The sequence below is a fragment of the Sturnira hondurensis genome, unplaced genomic scaffold (genome assembly GCF_014824575.4).
Source record: "Sturnira hondurensis isolate 20B ecotype Veracruz unplaced genomic scaffold, ASM1482457v3 Scaffold0008196, whole genome shotgun sequence".
NCBI lineage: Eukaryota > Metazoa > Chordata > Mammalia > Chiroptera > Phyllostomidae > Sturnira > Sturnira hondurensis.
This window is the reverse complement of record NW_028080827.1, coordinates 24,731,459-24,747,812: the sequence shown is the minus strand read 5'-3', so window position 1 is coordinate 24,747,812 and position 16,354 is coordinate 24,731,459. Positions and strand designations below refer to the sequence as shown.

General features: G+C 50.1%; 1 protein-coding gene and 1 long non-coding RNA gene across 3 annotated transcripts; one reads left to right on the top strand and one right to left on the bottom strand.

The window, feature by feature from the left end:
• Window positions 1–2,387: 2,387 nt before the first annotated feature.
• On the bottom strand, window positions 2,388–7,873 carry LOC118992411 (uncharacterized). The gene is made up of 3 exons (XR_005067630.1): window positions 7,749–7,873; window positions 7,069–7,167; window positions 2,388–3,539 (listed from the first exon to the last, which is right to left on the bottom strand). It is a non-coding gene; the product is annotated as an uncharacterized LOC118992411 (long non-coding RNA).
• A 189-nt stretch (window positions 7,874–8,062) lies between these two features.
• BMP4 (bone morphogenetic protein 4) lies at window positions 8,063–14,924 on the top strand. Of its 2 annotated transcripts, none has more exons than XM_037054335.1 (4): window positions 8,063–8,298; window positions 11,336–11,456; window positions 12,559–12,938; window positions 13,944–14,924. In XM_037054335.1, exons 2-4 carry the CDS (start codon window positions 11,428–11,430, stop codon window positions 14,798–14,800), a joined length of 1,266 nt encoding a protein of 421 aa, XP_036910230.1. In that variant the 5' UTR covers window positions 8,063–8,298; window positions 11,336–11,427; the 3' UTR covers window positions 14,801–14,924. The 2 variants fall into 2 exon arrangements, with proteins under 2 accessions (XP_036910230.1, XP_036910231.1); XM_037054336.1 differs by having other exon boundaries at window positions 8,064–8,298; window positions 11,336–11,460.
• The last annotated feature ends 1,430 nt before the right edge of the window (window positions 14,925–16,354 follow it).

The window sequence follows — 16,354 nt, the reverse complement described above, 5'->3', positions numbered from 1 at the left end:
AACTCAGCCTATCTAAACTCCTTGGGTTCTAGCTAAAGAACTATTAGACACAAGAGAGAGGCACAGAACATTTTGATGTAAACTGAAGGCAAATGTATCCATTACCGGGAGCTGGAATCCTAAGTGGAGGAAGTGAAGAAGGAACAAAAAGTTTTTCAGAATGAAAATCAGAATTCCAGGACAAAGACTTGGAAGTCCAATCTGCCACCTCTTTGTACTGAGGAAAGGAATCTCCTTGTTATGTTTCATTTTCAACCTGCTTCAGGTAAGGCTAAGGCCCCAACGTGTCTGCCATGACCCACTATCCCACCAGCGTCTGTCTGAGGCCCCTCCAGCAACCTCCTGTAGACTGCCTGCCCTCTCCACGCTCCTCCTCTTCCTGCCCTTAGAAATCTCACTTCCCTAGTGTTCTATAAACCTGCAGGTACCACTGCTGGGCTTGGCAAGTGGAAACAGCGGGTCCCATGACCCCGGCCATCTGGGGAGGCAAACTCTTTTCCTTAGTTGATGGGAGAAATCGGACTCTGCCGCCTGGACAATCTGTCATAAGACGGAACCAGCAGTGGAGAGGATGGTTAACTCGGGAGGGAACCTAAACAAACGCTATCCAAATTTAATTTTCTGCGAGTACAACCAGGACGTCCCTGTGTTCCATCACATCACAGGGCGGGGGAGGAGAGCGGGGAAGCTGCAAGGACCAGGAGCAAATTGTCCCAGAAAGAACTTTAGGACCCTCCCCATCCGCCCCTTTCTTCCCTTCCCCTTCCCTTCCTTCTTCCTTCCCTCCCTCCTCCAGGAATGGTCCCGAGTTTCCCAGGCGAGGTGAACGAAAAACGAAGTGGACCTCCAGGCATCTGAGGAGCCTCTCCTGCAGCTAGATGGAAATTCTGCGCGAGTGGCTCGCCCTGGTTGCCTGGGCGCTCGCTGTTTATTCAAGTGTGGGTCAGATTAGCCACCTGGGGCACAAATCCTGCAAAACGAGTCTGAGAGCGGGGCGAGCTCTTGCAGGTAGGAAGGTGCAGCTCTGAGCTAAAAATAACAAGGGCCAGCAGCCAGCTACTGCGGAGGCGGCGCAGACTGCGCGAATGCGGGAAACGCGCAGGTCCCGCTGTGCTGGGTGGGTGACCTACACCCACCCTGCGCTGACACTCTTGGCCATTTACTAGAGCGTCACTGCGGGGGAGCGCAAGGAGAGGGTGCACCAGCTTCCCAAGCCTCCTCCGGTGGCCCTGGGCATCAGGGACGCAAAATGTGAAGCACAGAACTGCGTCCGACTGGAGACGGCACGGGGATAGGAAGCTGGCAGAAGAATCAAGGCGTTGGGCCTGGCAAGGCTCGTGTCCCCGGCCTGGTAGGTATCAGCAGTTGCCAAGGGACAACGTGGCTCGCAATTTCCAGGTGTCCGCACCTCTTTCTCCATCCGCTTGTAGGAGGTGAGCACCGTGCCTGTCGCTGCTCGGCCAGTGAAGGTCCGTGGGTTCCAGCAACCTGTCACCCACCTCGCCCTTCCTTTCCTCGCAGCTCAGCCTTTCAACGCCCTTCGTGGGTTTCTCTGACCACTTCCGAGTTTGAATTTGTGTGATCTCTGAGTCTGGCTGTGGGGATGCAAGGCCTAGAGAATGGCCAAACTTCGGCCACGGGCGCTGAAGACTTCTATCTACGTCGGAGCTGGGACTGCGCTTCGGCGAGGCATCAAGAGAGGCCCTCCCCGAGAGCCCAGGGCTCCCAGAATCCGGGGATGGAGCCCCTTTCTTTTCATGAAGCTGTAACCTCTCTGTTGGGCTTAGTGCATTTCTGCCTTAAGAAATACATGCCCGGTGTCTCTGCCTCCCCCCTCCCTCCCCCGAGAGACTGACGCTTTGCAGTGCCCATTCCAGACATCACAGGCAATGAAGCCAAGGAGGGGAAGAGCTGAGAACAAAGCCCAGGTGCCCCTAGGCGCTCCTGTGGCTCAGCGTCCCGCCCTCCCAGGGCTTGATAGAAGTGTCAAGCCAGTCAGGCCTGTTGGCCTCCACCTTGGGCTACTGCGGCCCAAGTGGTCCCCAGCGGCCAGGCCTTAGTTGGCGCAACTGCTCTTTGGGAGGTCCGGAAGTGGGTTCCCTGAAGCCAGGGGCCTGTTTCATCTGTGCTGTGGCCACCAGCAGACTACAGAGTGTTCTCCTAGTTTTACTCTGGGCAACCCTTTGGTTACCTGAGGTGACTGGAAACATTATCACTAGCTAGAGAGCTTCAAATGCTGGTCAAAGAACATAACTTTAAAAAATGATGTCAAAAGCATATTTTAGCAAACCTTTATTGAAATATAACACAAAGAAAAAGATACACAAATTGCATGTATACTTGGTGAATTTTCACAAAGTGAACATCCAAAAAACATCCATTTTTTGAGTGTTAATTACAACTATACATTATCTCTGAGGGCCTTATAAATAATATACATTCATTCTTGAAGAGGACATTGGTGAAAATAACTCTTTGCCTCACTCAAGGACACGAAATATTTAGACTATATGTAAAAACATCCAAGTTCTACTTATACAATAAAAATGTCTTGGATCACATATCCTTTTCAGACAAAGCTTTCCTTGCAGAAGTTTCGGAAGCTGTTTAATATGAATTAAGGGGAGAAGATTAGATCATGGGGTCCAACTGACATCTGGCTGGGAAACTGCAAGGACTCGTTTGGTTCGGCGGGATGTCCATGCAGGAGTCTGCTGCTTCTTCCAACTCTCATCCCCACAGCGGGATGCAGTGTTATCCAGGCTCACACACAACAGGGAGAGTGAGAGAGCAGGAAGGGGGTGTGTGCTGGGAACGAAGATATTCCACAGTTTTAACCTTCTTGATCAATTCTATAATAATCTATTTCCAAATGGCATCCCTTCTGTAGAATCAGGTGGGTACAGTTGACCATTTCTAGCAGAGGAAGCTCAAAACAGGGAGAAGCCAAATCTCCATTACTGGGTGCCAATCCCATCCTCTTTGTGATAACCCTTCCTTGGAAAGACAGGAATTTCAATAGCCGTGCCCTGTCTGCCATCCACATGTTAAACATGTTAAGACATAAAAGCAGTCTTTTCATCTGTCTGATCTCTCTGAGGTTTTGATTGGAGTTCTCATTTTTGATGGTCTGTTTTGAAGGATTAAAAAAAAGAAGAACCATATTCCAGAAAGTAGCGAGGCAATAATTTAAGGCATAGGGAACTGAAATAGTATTGCATTTTACTGTATTCAAAGAGACAATATTAGAATCCAGTATTATTTAGCTTCGAGTGAGGTATATCAAGGGTTGACAACAGTCTCAAATGAGAACTTTGCATTCGCACATAATTCTTCTTCAGACAAGGGAAAAGGACATGGGTTTACATTTTAGCAAGGAGTATAGAGAAAAACTGTTGATAGTTTTGAAGTATTAGGGATCAGGAAAATCAGAGATGGAACACAGGCAATGCTTGGGGTACGTCATCTGTAGTTTCCTCATTCTCAGCAGTTGTGAGTGTGCACTTTGTCAGTTGTTAGTTATCTTGGCAGAGCTTTATCTAGACAAATCATATGAATGTTAACTCAGTGAATGCTGCTTCGCAGAGACAGCCTTTATTCAATCAATGTCTAAAAAGCGTGCGGCACCAATGATTACAATGTAAATGTGAGATGTAAGCCCTTCCTTTACAAAAGTTTATCACTAAATGAAGTGCAATTCAATATCAGAGTGTCTCTTCACCTACTTTGCTCCTGTAATCTTTGCAAAGGAGAATAACAATAGCTAACATCTATTCAGCACTTATGTGCCTGCCATTTTATTACATTAACCCAGTTAATGCCTATAAGACCATTATGAAATCAAAATTATCATTCTCTGTTTATAAATGAGGAAACCAGTTACTCTGAAGCTTAAGCTAGTTGACCATAATTTTAACTAGTGGACAGATCATTTCTCAATCCTGGGGCCTCCGAAACACCTGTGAGGAACCTGGTCAGTCTTTACATTTTACAGTAAGGAAGTTGAAACCCAGGAAAGGTAAACCACTTCTTTCTCAAGATCACAACATTTTCCCAGGGAAAGTCATGTAAAGTCTTGCCTTAAGGTGAGCTTTGTGATTAGATTTGTTCTGTCTTCTAAGAACTGGGTAGATATCCTGAAATTCTCTATAACAGCAGGCTGCAAAAACGGAGCAGCGTGGCCTTGGGAAAAGCCTTTGGGACAAGCCTTGCTTAGCCAGAACCTGTGGCCATGGGGATCCATCCCTGTGTATGTCCCCACTTAGAGCGTGTGGAGAAGGAGACAAACTGACCTGGTCTGAATTTTTGGTCCACCACCTATTAGCTCTGTGACCTTGAACAACCCATATGACCTCTCTAAGTTTCAGATTCTCATATAGAACAGTGATTTTTAGGAGGCTAATTGTGAGGGCCAGATAGCAAATATGTAATTAATGGTAAATATTAATAAGAAATATTATTGGTCCTGGGAAGTTCCAGAGATCTCTTATAATTCCAATTCCAATTTATCTTCCTATTTCTCAAAAGCCAGCAATGGTCCTGGAGTTCCTTCAAAGTACACTCACATAGCTTCAACAGACACTTAATTGGCAAGGAAGGTTTGAAGATCTGATGTGGTTCTTAATCAAAGACCTAGAAGCACAGGCTCCTACTATACCTATAGGATTAGAAATCTTTTCATTTGCAAAGACCTACTTCATATGTTCTGGATATAGTGATTCTACAATTACTACAACTGTTTATAACGTACAAGCCAAACATATTCCTTGCTTGTTTAATAGTATCTAGGTATCAGCTTTTTAACGGTATCTATCAGCCTAGGAAATGTAAGTGAAATAACTTTTACAATAGCAGTTCTCAAGCTTTAGTGTGCTCAGAATCAACAGGAAACTGTGTAAAATATGTAAATCTCTGGGGCCAGATGTCAAGCAGGGCCAGGAAATCTTTATTTTATCAGATCATTCAACCTTGTTCTGAAGCTTCTGTCCCTCAGAACCTACTGAAGAGAGGCTGTCCCACAGGCTTGCTGCCCAGCTCCTGTCTTCACGCTCTCCAGGAAACACCTGACAAACGAATGCCCTTCATTCAGAATAGCAGCAGAGGAGCTGCAGTTTCTCTTGAAATGTGATGGATTCCTCCTCCGCATCTGTGTTTTAAGGGCATCGTTTCATTTGGTTCACTTATATTATGTCCCATAAAAACATCAAGATGCACGGGCAGCCTTGAGGTGGGGAAAGGACTGGATGATTCCCCTTACCCACTCTGATTATTCAGGTATGATTGATTTAGCGCTCTAACCAACAAATAATTTGTTCTTTGGCATAAGAGAAAGGAAGAAAAAAGGAAAAGAGGAGTGCGTACAGGGCATTGATACCCATCTCAAACATGGGCTAGATATAAACCTGTCCCAAGAGACCTGGAACTGAGTTACCCCACCACGGAGTACATATTCATATTTGGGTGCAAACAGGTATGTCAGAAGACTTAACTAGACACTCCTGGACTATATGTTTCACAGACTCGTGGGTGGCTATTTTATGATCTGGGTTTCAGCAAATTGAGAAAATAGCTCTCATTCAAAAATCATTTACTTTTTGAAAAAGAAACAAACTACATTATCTGGTGCCTTAAAATAAAATAAAGCCCCAGTTTGAATCACAGCATATCACTGTTGTTTTTGAGTTTAAATATTCAAGAACACATTTTGTTAATGATTAAAACAATAGTTGTTGATTGGGGGGCTCAGTGAACATTTAATCTGTCCTCTTGAGTCAGTGCGTTGAAGGAACACTCTGCCTAATGCCCCAGAGTAAACATTAGGTAACTATTTAATGGGGTTTTAATTTTGTGTTGTTATTATTAATAATAATTAATGTAATTTTGATTATGTTGGAAGCTAGAGGTATATTGNTCTGGTGCCTTAAAATAAAATAAAGCCCCGGTTTGAATCACAGCATATCACTGTTGTTTTTGAGTTTAAATATTCAAGAACACATTTTGTTAATGATTAAAACAATAATTGTTGATTGGGGGGCTCAGTGAACATTTAATCTGTCCTCTTGAGTCAGTGCGTTGAAGGAACACTCTGCCTAATGCCCCAGAGTAAACATTAGGTAACTATTTAATGGGGTTTTAATTTTGTGTTGTTATTATTAATAATAATTAATGTAATTTTGATTATGTTGGAAGCTAGAGGTATATTGTCAGACATCCTTTCAGGGTGGTGGTATTGCCCTGCCCTGTTTAATCAGAGGTTCTTTGAAGAGGCAGGCTCATAGTGATTTAAAATGAAAGAAGGTGGATGTTTAATAAAATTTAAATTAAGAAATTGAACCATGTTCAAATTGAAAGAGGGCATGAAATTACCCGGCCTAATCATGTCATTCTGCAAATGAGAAAACGGAGGCCCATGGGAATTCAAGGACTTCCCAAAGATATACAGCTCATTTCTGTAGTTTAATGCATTATTGGGCTGAATGACTTCACAGGCCTAACTTGGAAAAGATGGAGGGTCGCTGTGGCCCTGGTCTCACAGCTGTTTCTCCGAACTCATGTACTTCCCACCCTTCATAATTCTTGTTTCCTAAATATCAAAAGTGTGTAACTGTAAAGTTCATACAGATGAGCTACTCTGGACCGATATCTGTTTAAGTAAAGACCTAAAAGCTTCGCTGACACATTGACAGGTAATGTCCATCTCCGAGAAAGAAATCCAGGACAGGAAATGCTCAACTCTCCAGCACTGGCCTGGCCACCTGGAGCTCAGGGCAGTGACCCTTAGCCCCACCCTGCAGCACCAACTCCGGGCTCCAGAGAGAGCAGAGGCTGTGATTATTACTTCAGGGCTCTGAGCAAGTCCCTTTAACCCGGCTTCCCCTTCCGTGTCTGTAAAACAGAGAGAGGAGGCTGGTATCCCCTCACTGCTCCATCAGAGGCACCGTGTGAAATTAGCTTCTGTGTGGGAAGGTTTTAAAGCCCTCCCATTCCACCTCCCTGCTAATATGATTACTAGCACTTCCTTGTAGGAAAGACCCAACTCCTCGGCCCTTTTCTTCCTAAAAAACAAACCAAAGGGTGTCTTTTGTCTCCCGGTGGCCAAAACGGTTGTTGCTTCTGTGGTTGTTCCCTCCTCAGAAGATCCGTTTGCTGAAGTTAAGGATTCCTAGTCTAAGACAACCAACCAAACAACAAAAAAATCAACAACAACAACAACAAAAATAATTGCTGTGGAGGTTCTCAGAGGGCTTCTGGGTTATAAACAGACTTTTCCAACTGTAAAAAATATGACCCCAGTCAATCTCCAAGCCATCTCTTCTTCAAGAGTTTGTTAGGCTTGGTTGGGGGAGGAGGGAAACTCGACTGTTTATCGGGGCTGTCTTTCTGAGGGTCATCGCCAAGGCTTTCCACAACAAGCATTTAAAAAAATATTTTGGAAGGAAAGTCACATTTTTAACAGGCAAAGAGGCACCTCTCTCTGGCACACAGCTCTGTGTGCAGCCTGTTTCTCAGCCTCTGGAAACCCTTTAACAGTTTATGGAAGGCCACCCCTAAAACCAACCCAACAGCTCCTTTCTCCATAACCTGATTTTAGAGGTGTTTCATTATCTCTAATTACTCAGGGTAAATGGTGATTACTCAATGTTTTAATCATCAGTTTGGGCAGCAGTTACTCTAAACTCAGGGAAGCCCAGACTCCCATGGGTATTTTTGGAAGGTACGGCGACTAGTCGGTGCATGCTTTCTAGTACCTCTGCACGTGGTCCCCAGGTGAGTCCCGGACGTTTCCCAGATCCGCAGGCAGCGGCGTCCCAGCCCAGGCGGCAGCTGCGGACTCCGGCGCTGCCCGGGCTTCCGGGACCCGGCCTGCGAGGCGAGGCCCGGCGGCTGGAAAGGAGGATGTGGGCGGGGCTCCCATCCCAGAAAGGGAGGCGAACCAGGGAGGAGGGAAGAAGGGAGGGGCTGCCAGGGAAGAGGAGGAGGAAGGAAAGAAAGAAAGAGAGAGGGAAAGAGAAGGAAGGAGAAGATGCTGGAGGGCCGAGCGGGAGGGAGGGAGGGAGGGCAGGAGTGCGGAGCCCGGCGCGGAAGCTAGGTGAGTGCGGCATCCGAGCGGAGGGCCGTAGCCCGGGACCCCGCTGCTGCTCCGGGCTGAGTGTCTCGCCTCCCTCCCGGATGGGGTTCCCGTCCGCGCCGTCTCGAGCCTGCAGCGCCTCAGCCCTCGGCCCTCGCCTAGGTTCTCAGCAGCTGTTCAGAGGTCCCCAGGAGCTGCTGCTGGCGAGCCCGCTACTGCAGGGACCTATGGTGAGCAAAGCTGCCTGGCGCTGGGCGCCGAGCAGAAGTGGTCAAGGAGCATCCTTGGGGGCAGGGAAGAGAAGCGGGTGGGGGGCTCAAGCTGTGGTCGCGGTAAAAGGTGGCCCCACTCTTTTTTTGTATTTTCTTTTACCCAACTGTGGCGTTAGAGGTAGGGATGCTGGCGCTGAAAGACACTTCCATATCGACTACTACCTCCACCCAGGCCACATTCTCCGTCCCATGGCCATTTGCACCTTTAGTAGGTATGGGGCAAGCAGGAGAGGAGGGAAGAAGAGAAGCCTTTGGTTGGGGGTCGTTGGGGAGTCTGCGAGGTCTTGAGCAGAACACATTGCGGGTAGCCTGGCGTTTGCGATCTCCGGACGGGAAGGGTCAGGAGAGAAAGGAATGTCGGCTCAGAGGTCGGAAGAGAGTGAGGGGACTGCAAGGTGGAGGGAGAACACCTATCTAGGGCTGGTCGGAGGTGCGGAGAGCTGTTTCCCTGCCTCTGGAGCGTGCGCACCGAGCGCAGGGCTGCCTGGAGGGGAGTGTCACCCGACTCGGCCCCCAGCCGACAGAAGCCTCTGAGAGCTTGCCAACTGCCGTGGCAAGACGCACCTTCTCCGCGAACGGTTTTCGTGGACTTGCAGCATCCTAGGAACCTCTCCTCTATCATTTAGTGGTGTGGGGTCTCGATGGCCGGGATGCCAGCGCTCTGGGGACAAGTCTTTCTGCGGAGCCCTGTCCTATGAAGAGTCGCGGGCGAGCGGCACGGCCGACGCGCGGCTCCTCTTGGCTCTCCCTTCCCTGAGACGACCGGAATGGGTCCCGGAATCCCAGGTCCCTGCAGACCCCTCCTGGTGGGAGTTGGGCCTGCGGCCTCAGACGCCTCCCGTGCACCTCTTACGTGGATGGGTTGTAAGGACTGCGGTTTGCAGCCTCAAGGTTTTGTGAGACGTGAAAACCCCCAAAGACAGGGACTTGGTAAACTGAGGTGACCTCAGAGCAAACCGGCGTCGCGGGAAAACTCAGGCAGGGAAGTGAGGGACAGTCGCCAGGAGTTGCATCCCGGCCCTATCCCCCAAGACAAAGTTCAGTCCGAAGTACTTCTCAGCTTTTATCTTTTTTAATTTAAAAAATTGAGGGAGGAAAACGCGATTAGAGATGAATCCCACTTATGAAATCCGAAATTGGAACACGACAGGCTCTTCCCCAGCCTCTGAGTTGGAGCGCGGCGTGCGCCACCTCAGCCACCTTTGGTTGGTCCGGAGATTCCAGACACCGACCCCTTCCACTGTCCCCTCGCCCGCGGGGACCGGCCCCATCTCCGTCTGCTTTCCCCATTTCTAAAGCTCCTGCCAGAGGGGTTTTAAAAAAAGGGTTCTTGGAGTCTCCAAAAGAAAAGAAAACCCCCTTTGCTCTCCCCAACCCTTTCGCAGTCAGTCCCAGCCTTGGCGCGGCAGCGGGAAAACCTTAAAGCCGCTCAGAAAACGGCGCGGCTCGCTCCTGGCGGGGACCGTAGCGCAGGGGCGCCAGTGGCCTCCGCACTCCGGCCCGCGGTGTTGGGCGGCGCCGGGCAACCTCGGCTCGGAGCCGAGGGCTAAATGCTTGATTTTTTTTTTAACTCCTCTTCCTCAAAGCCTTCACTGGATTGCCCCCAAGAAACTCCTGTTCATGGGTGAGAGTAAGGCGGGCAACCTGAGCCCTCGATCTCTGTCTGCAACGACCCACGGCAGAAACTGAGAACAGCCTCAGGAAAGGGAGGTGGGGTGCAGCGGGGTTTCGAGCAGGAGTCCTGGGGCTCGGGACCCCGGGGCGGGCCCCGCTGACGCAGACTTGCTCGGGTCAGGTTTTCGAAAAGGCCCCTGTGCTGACCTACCCACGCGCGCACCATCGTCGACTAGTCAGGTATCCCAGTAATTCCTTGAGCTGTGGATTGGTAATATTCCTGAGGAAGTATGTGCTGCGATTCTGCAGCTGGTGCAAAGGAGGAAGGGGGTGGGGGAAGGAAGTGGAGGGGGGGTTGGGTGGAGGAGTGGTGGTTTAAAAAATAAGACACGCTGGAGACAGGCAGAGAGAGAGAGAAAGAGAGAGAGAGAGAGAGAGAGAGAAGGGAGGGGGCAGAGGCGCAGAGGTCGAGCGCAGGCCGAAAGCAATTCACGGTTTTCTCGACTCCTGGGAACGTGGTCCTGTTTCCTTTCTGCGCCGGCTCGGGCGTTGCAAAGCCTCGGAGACTGTAAGAACTGAAACTTGTGATGCGCCCCCTTCGCGGCGACGCCTCCTTTTGAGCCTGCCTCCGCCCAGAGTGGCCCTACCGACGGCTTTCTTTTAGGATTCATGCTTTGCTCTGGGGGATGCGAGATTCTCCCCGTAATGGAACAAGAAAAAACAGCCCAGCGGCTGCTCTTTCCCCACTTTCCCACGTCGATCGCGCCACCTCCAACCCTCCCGCCCGGTGCCGGACTTGGTCAGCCACTTTCAGGCTGCGCGCTCACTGGCGCTCGTCAGGGGGTGACTGTCGCTAGGAGCAGGATTTGGCCTCGCGCAGACCCTGGGGAGGAAGTAGTGGGGCGCGCTTTGCTTCTTAAGTGCCCCTGGGTGGTGCGGTTTTAAGAGGCTGTTACTCCGCCGCCCCCGCGGCCGGCCCTCTGCAGCCGGGCGTGCGCCTAAAGACGCAGCCCCTCGGGTGTGCCCCAGATCCCCAGGCTTTAGGCCGCTTGGGGCTAGTGCCTGGTCGGACGTCCCGAACGCGCAGGTAGAGGCGGGGCGCGCCCTGCGCTCGCTGTGCCCGGGGACTTGCGCAGAGCTCCGCAGCTCGCAGCCGGGAGCTCCTCCGGGAGAGCCCGGCGCTGCGGCCGCAGGCTGGGAGGTGGGACTCTCGGAGGGGGCGGGGCCGCGCCGGGGCGTGAGGGCTCGTTCGCCGCCGGGCTCGGGGAGGGCGGGCTCCTCCGCGGGCGGGGCGGGGCCTCTGCCGTCACGTGATTCGGAGGGGCTGGAAGAAAAACAGCCCGTCTGCGCCAGTCTCATTATATTCAAATATTCATTTTAGGAGCCATTCCGTAGTGCCATCCAGAGCTACGCAGTGCTGCCGCTCCTCTGAGCCTTTCCAGCAAGTTTGTTCCAGATTGGCTGTCAAGAATCATGGACTGTTATTATATGCCTTGTTTTCTGTCAGTGAGTAGACACCTCTTCCTTCCCCGCCCGGGAACTCACTCTGCCCTCCCCACCTCTGCTCGTCTCGCGTCCCTCCCGTCGGACCCTCCCCCGGAGCCCACACTCCGCTTTCGGGCAGCGCTGTCGCTTTCTTCCTGGCGGGGCAGCCGAGGTGCTCTAGGCGGACCTGTTCTGTTTCAAGCGCTGCTTGCTCCCACTCGCGCTCTCAGATTGGGTGCGTTGTTGTAAGAAAGTTGTAAGAAAGCGGAGCCAGACGGGGCTAAAGGGAAGAAAGGTCGCGCAGCCCCGGGTTGTAGCTTATGGGCTAGTCACCCCCTCTTCCCGCTTGACTAGGGGTATTCCCGATGCCCCCTTGTCGCGTTGTTCCCAGCTGCTTGTCAAAATTCAGAGGTCACTCCCGGAATCCCCCCACCCTTCCCTGGGAGTGAGCGAGCGGGCACGATCAGATGCTTTTTGCTGGGCATTTCAGACTCATCGGCCACAGTAAAATAAACCGTCTAGCCACTCGGTCAGCTTCCAGACCACGTTCTTGATCTCGGCTTCTGGACCCTGCCGCCCTGTGTCTTTGCCCTGCTCCTGGCTTCCCTGCTTTTCCTCCCTCCCACTCCCAACCAGCTGGAAGTTGTGGAAATTGGGCTGGGAGGGCGGAGGGAGAAGATGGGGGAGGAGGAAGAGGGGGAGAGGCTGAAGTTCTGAAGTGGAGAGCGATGGCATTTTAATTCTCCCTCCCCCACCCTTTTTACCCCCTCGATGTTAACTGTTTATCCTTGAAGAAGCCAAGCTGAGATCATGGCTCAGATAGCAGTTGGGACAAAAAAAGATTAACAGGATGGAGGCTATCTGATTTGGGGTTATTTGACTGTAAACAAGTTAGACCAAGTAATTACAGGGCAATTCCTACTTTCAGGCCTTGCATGGCTGCAGCTGGTGCTGGAGGGGGGTGTGTGAGGGAAAAGACACAAACTTGATCTTTCTGACCTGTTTTACATCTTGACCCTCTATCTCTCGCCCTATATGCATATGTGGAGACATCTCCATTTCTCTCTAGTTATTGGTGTTTATTTATTCTTTAACCTTTCACCTCCTCCCCCTCCCCAGAGACACCATGATTCCTGGTAACCGAATGCTGATGGTCGTTTTATTATGCCAAGTCCTGCTAGGAGGCGCGAGCCATGCTAGTTTGATACCTGAGACGGGGAAGAAAAAAGTCGCCGAGATTCAGGGCCACGCGGGAGGACGCCGCTCAGGGCAGAGCCATGAGCTCCTGCGGGACTTTGAGGCTACACTTCTGCAGATGTTCGGGCTGCGCCGCCGCCCGCAGCCTAGCAAGAGCGCTGTCATCCCGGATTACATGCGGGACCTTTACCGGCTCCAGTCTGGGGAGGATGAGGAGGAAGAGCAGATCCACGGCATCGCTCTGGAGTACCCCGAGCGCCCAGCCAGTCGGGCCAACACCGTGAGGAGTTTCCACCACGAAGGTCAGTCCCTGCCCCGAGTTTGGGGTGGGGGGGCGGGGGGGGGAGGGCCAATAGGGTTGGCTGGTGGGGCAGTGGAAGCCCTGGGGGAGAAGGGTTCAGGTTACATCAAAGCCCCAAATCCAGCAGGCTGGGGAACAGAGCTGCCTACCTCCAAGAATTTCCAGAGCTGTGGCTAAATTTATTTTTCTGAGACAGAGGGGAGGGGCTGAGGGAAGGGGAATGACACCACTCAGACGTGGGCTAGCCCGAGCGGTGTGTTTTTGCTATATCAAAGCCTTTTTTGCCAGGTTTTCTGCCCGTTTTTTTTTTTTTTCAAAGCACCTACTGAATTTAATGTTACAGCTGTGTGTTTGTCAGGTTTATTCAATAGGGGCCTTGTAATCCGATCTGAATGTTTCCTAGCGGATGTTTCTTTTCCAAAGTAAATCTGAGTTATTAATCCACTAGCATCATTACTGTGTTGGAATTTATTTTCCCCTCTGTAACATGATCAACAAGGCATGCTCTGTGTTTCCAAGATCGCTGGGGAAATGTTTAGTAACATACTCGAAAATGGAGGAAGAGGGAGAGGGTGGTTGTGTGCATGTTTCCTCCTGCCTCTGCTCTGTTGGCCCCTCTTTTTCTTTACAGCCACTTGTAAAGAAAACTGTGTACACAAAGCCAAGAGAGCTTGAAAAGGGGAGTCTTGATGGTGGTGGAATAAGGAGTTGACACATGGAAATTATTAGACATATAAAGGAGGTTGGGAGATACTTTCTGTCTCTGGTGCTTGCAGAATGCTAGCTAAGTCCCTTTGAGTTTGCTAGCTGCCCCACTTATCTGCTTCTTCAAATTAAAAGATACGCTTGCTTCCCCAAAATAGGCTTCCACTATATAAACAGAATTCACCACTCATCACCCAAGTCTTAGCTATTTCTTAACTTTTCAATCTCTCAGAAAAGTTCATGTGCTTTTTCCACACACCCCCCCCTTTCCCTTTTTCTTTTTCTCCCTAACTGTGCCCAGAACATCTGGAGAACATCCCAGGGACCAGCGAAAGCTCTGCTTTTCGTTTCCTCTTCAACCTCAGCAGCATCCCAGAGAACGAGGTGATCTCCTCTGCAGAGCTTCGACTTTTCCGGGAGCAGGTGGACCAGGGCCCTGATTGGGAGCAGGGCTTCCACCGAATAAACATTTATGAGGTTATGAAGCCCCCGGCAGAACTGGTGCCTGGGCACCTCATCACACGACTACTGGACACGAGACTGGTCCACCACAATGTGACACGGTGGGAGACTTTTGATGTGAGCCCCGCAGTCCTTCGCTGGACCCGGGAGAAGCAGCCAAACTATGGGCTGGCCGTTGAGGTGACTCACCTCCATCAGACACGGACCCACCAGGGCCAGCATGTCAGGGTTAGCCGATCGTTACCTCAAGGGAGTGGGGATTGGGCCCAGCTCCGGCCCCTCCTGGTCACCTTTGGCCATGATGGCCGGGGACATGCCTTGACCCGACGGCGAAGGGCCAAGCGTAGCCCCAAGCATCACCCACAGCGGGCCCGGAAGAAGAATAAGAACTGCCGTCGCCACTCACTCTACGTGGACTTCAGCGACGTGGGCTGGAATGACTGGATTGTGGCCCCACCAGGCTACCAGGCCTTCTACTGCCACGGGGACTGCCCCTTTCCACTGGCTGACCACCTCAACTCAACCAACCACGCCATCGTGCAGACCCTGGTCAACTCTGTCAATTCCAGTATCCCCAAAGCCTGTTGTGTTCCCACTGAGCTGAGTGCCATCTCCATGCTCTATCTGGATGAGTATGACAAGGTGGTACTGAAAAACTATCAGGAGATGGTAGTAGAGGGATGTGGGTGCCGCTGAGGTCGGCGGTCCTTGGGGACGCACTCACACACACGTACATTCCCATCCACTCACCCACGGACCACACAGACTGCTTCCTTATAGCTGGACTTCTATCTCTAAAAAAAAAAAAAAAAAGGAAAAAATCCTAAACATTCACCTTGACCTTATTTATGACTTTACGTGCAAATGTTTTGACCATATTGATCATATATTTTGACAAAATATATTTATAACTACGTATTAAAAGAAAAAATAAAATGAGTCATTATTTTAAAGGTAAACTATATTATTTTCTCGCGAATCCCTTTTCTTTTCCTTCTGCCCCATCTGTTGTGAATGAGATTTTTTTTTTTCCCTGTTGAGGTGGGGTTGGGGCAGAGTGAGAGCCAGAGGGTGGTGACTGGGGGTGGTCAAGTTCTAGGGACAGGAAGTAAACTGATGGTAGAGGGAGATGGTAATTGCCAGGATGAATTGTTTTCCATTTCTATTTAATGTTAACAAGGACGCAGCATCCTCTCCCATCTGGATGACACATGCCTTGGAGAAACAGTGGGATAAAAGGAGTAAAGCAGATTAAAGACTGAGTTTTGGGCTCCTTGTGCATCTTCTGGATTTGCTCACCTGTTAGAGGTGCATTCCCAGCTAAGTGTGATGGGTAAGAACTTCAACTCTCAGGAAATGATTCCCACCTCTGCTTTTACGCTACCCTAGGATGTCTCCAGTTATAGGCCTCCATGTTGTCTATTGCAATTCAAAACTAATTTGCACACTCACATATTAACATGTATATATGTGTGTGTTTTTAAGGGTTTTTTTTGTGGGGCGGGGAGTAGGTTGTAGCCAATAAAATAAGTAATGTGCCTTACCTTCAAAAAGTTTTGATGACCACTATTTTAATATACCACGTGGTAGAATTCTATAGTATTTTTGACTTCTTTTTCTTGTCTCCTATTCCCACATAAATGCCTTTTTTGGGTTCAGATCGGACTGGGTGAGGGGGGTGGTAATGGGGTCAGATGCTGAAGGGTCAGAATTCCTAAGTAGGCCCTGTAAAAGTGTTCCACTGTATAGATTCTCTTGTGTCAAGTGCCAACTTCCTCATCTCTAGTGCCTGGCCCCGCCTCCCTGAAGCTGGGCAGAAAGTGATACACTTGGATGTGATGTTCTGAGCCAGGATTTCTTCAAGGAGAAAGCTCAAATTTTGGCCAAAGTAAAGAAGGAAAATGCTAATGTGCTTAAGCAGTCTCTCTCAATTAAGGGCTGCCAGAAAGGCACAGAAATGACTTTCTGAAAGGACAGGCATATAGTGGCTGAGAGGACCAGATGAGGGACCTTTGCTTTTTCTTACTTGCCATCAGCAACTAAATTAAGCCCTGGAATTTCAGCCTGCTTAGGCTCATTTCTTAACGTGTGCATTTTTCCCCCCACAAAGGCTTGGATGTGTTTGGGAGAAAAGCAATGTGGAGTGGGCTGACAGAGTGCGTTTCTCCACGGCGAAGGTGGCATGGGGTAGTGGAGGTGGTGTGTGCACCCCCCTGCACACATGTACACACACTTCCAAGTACTCTTGGG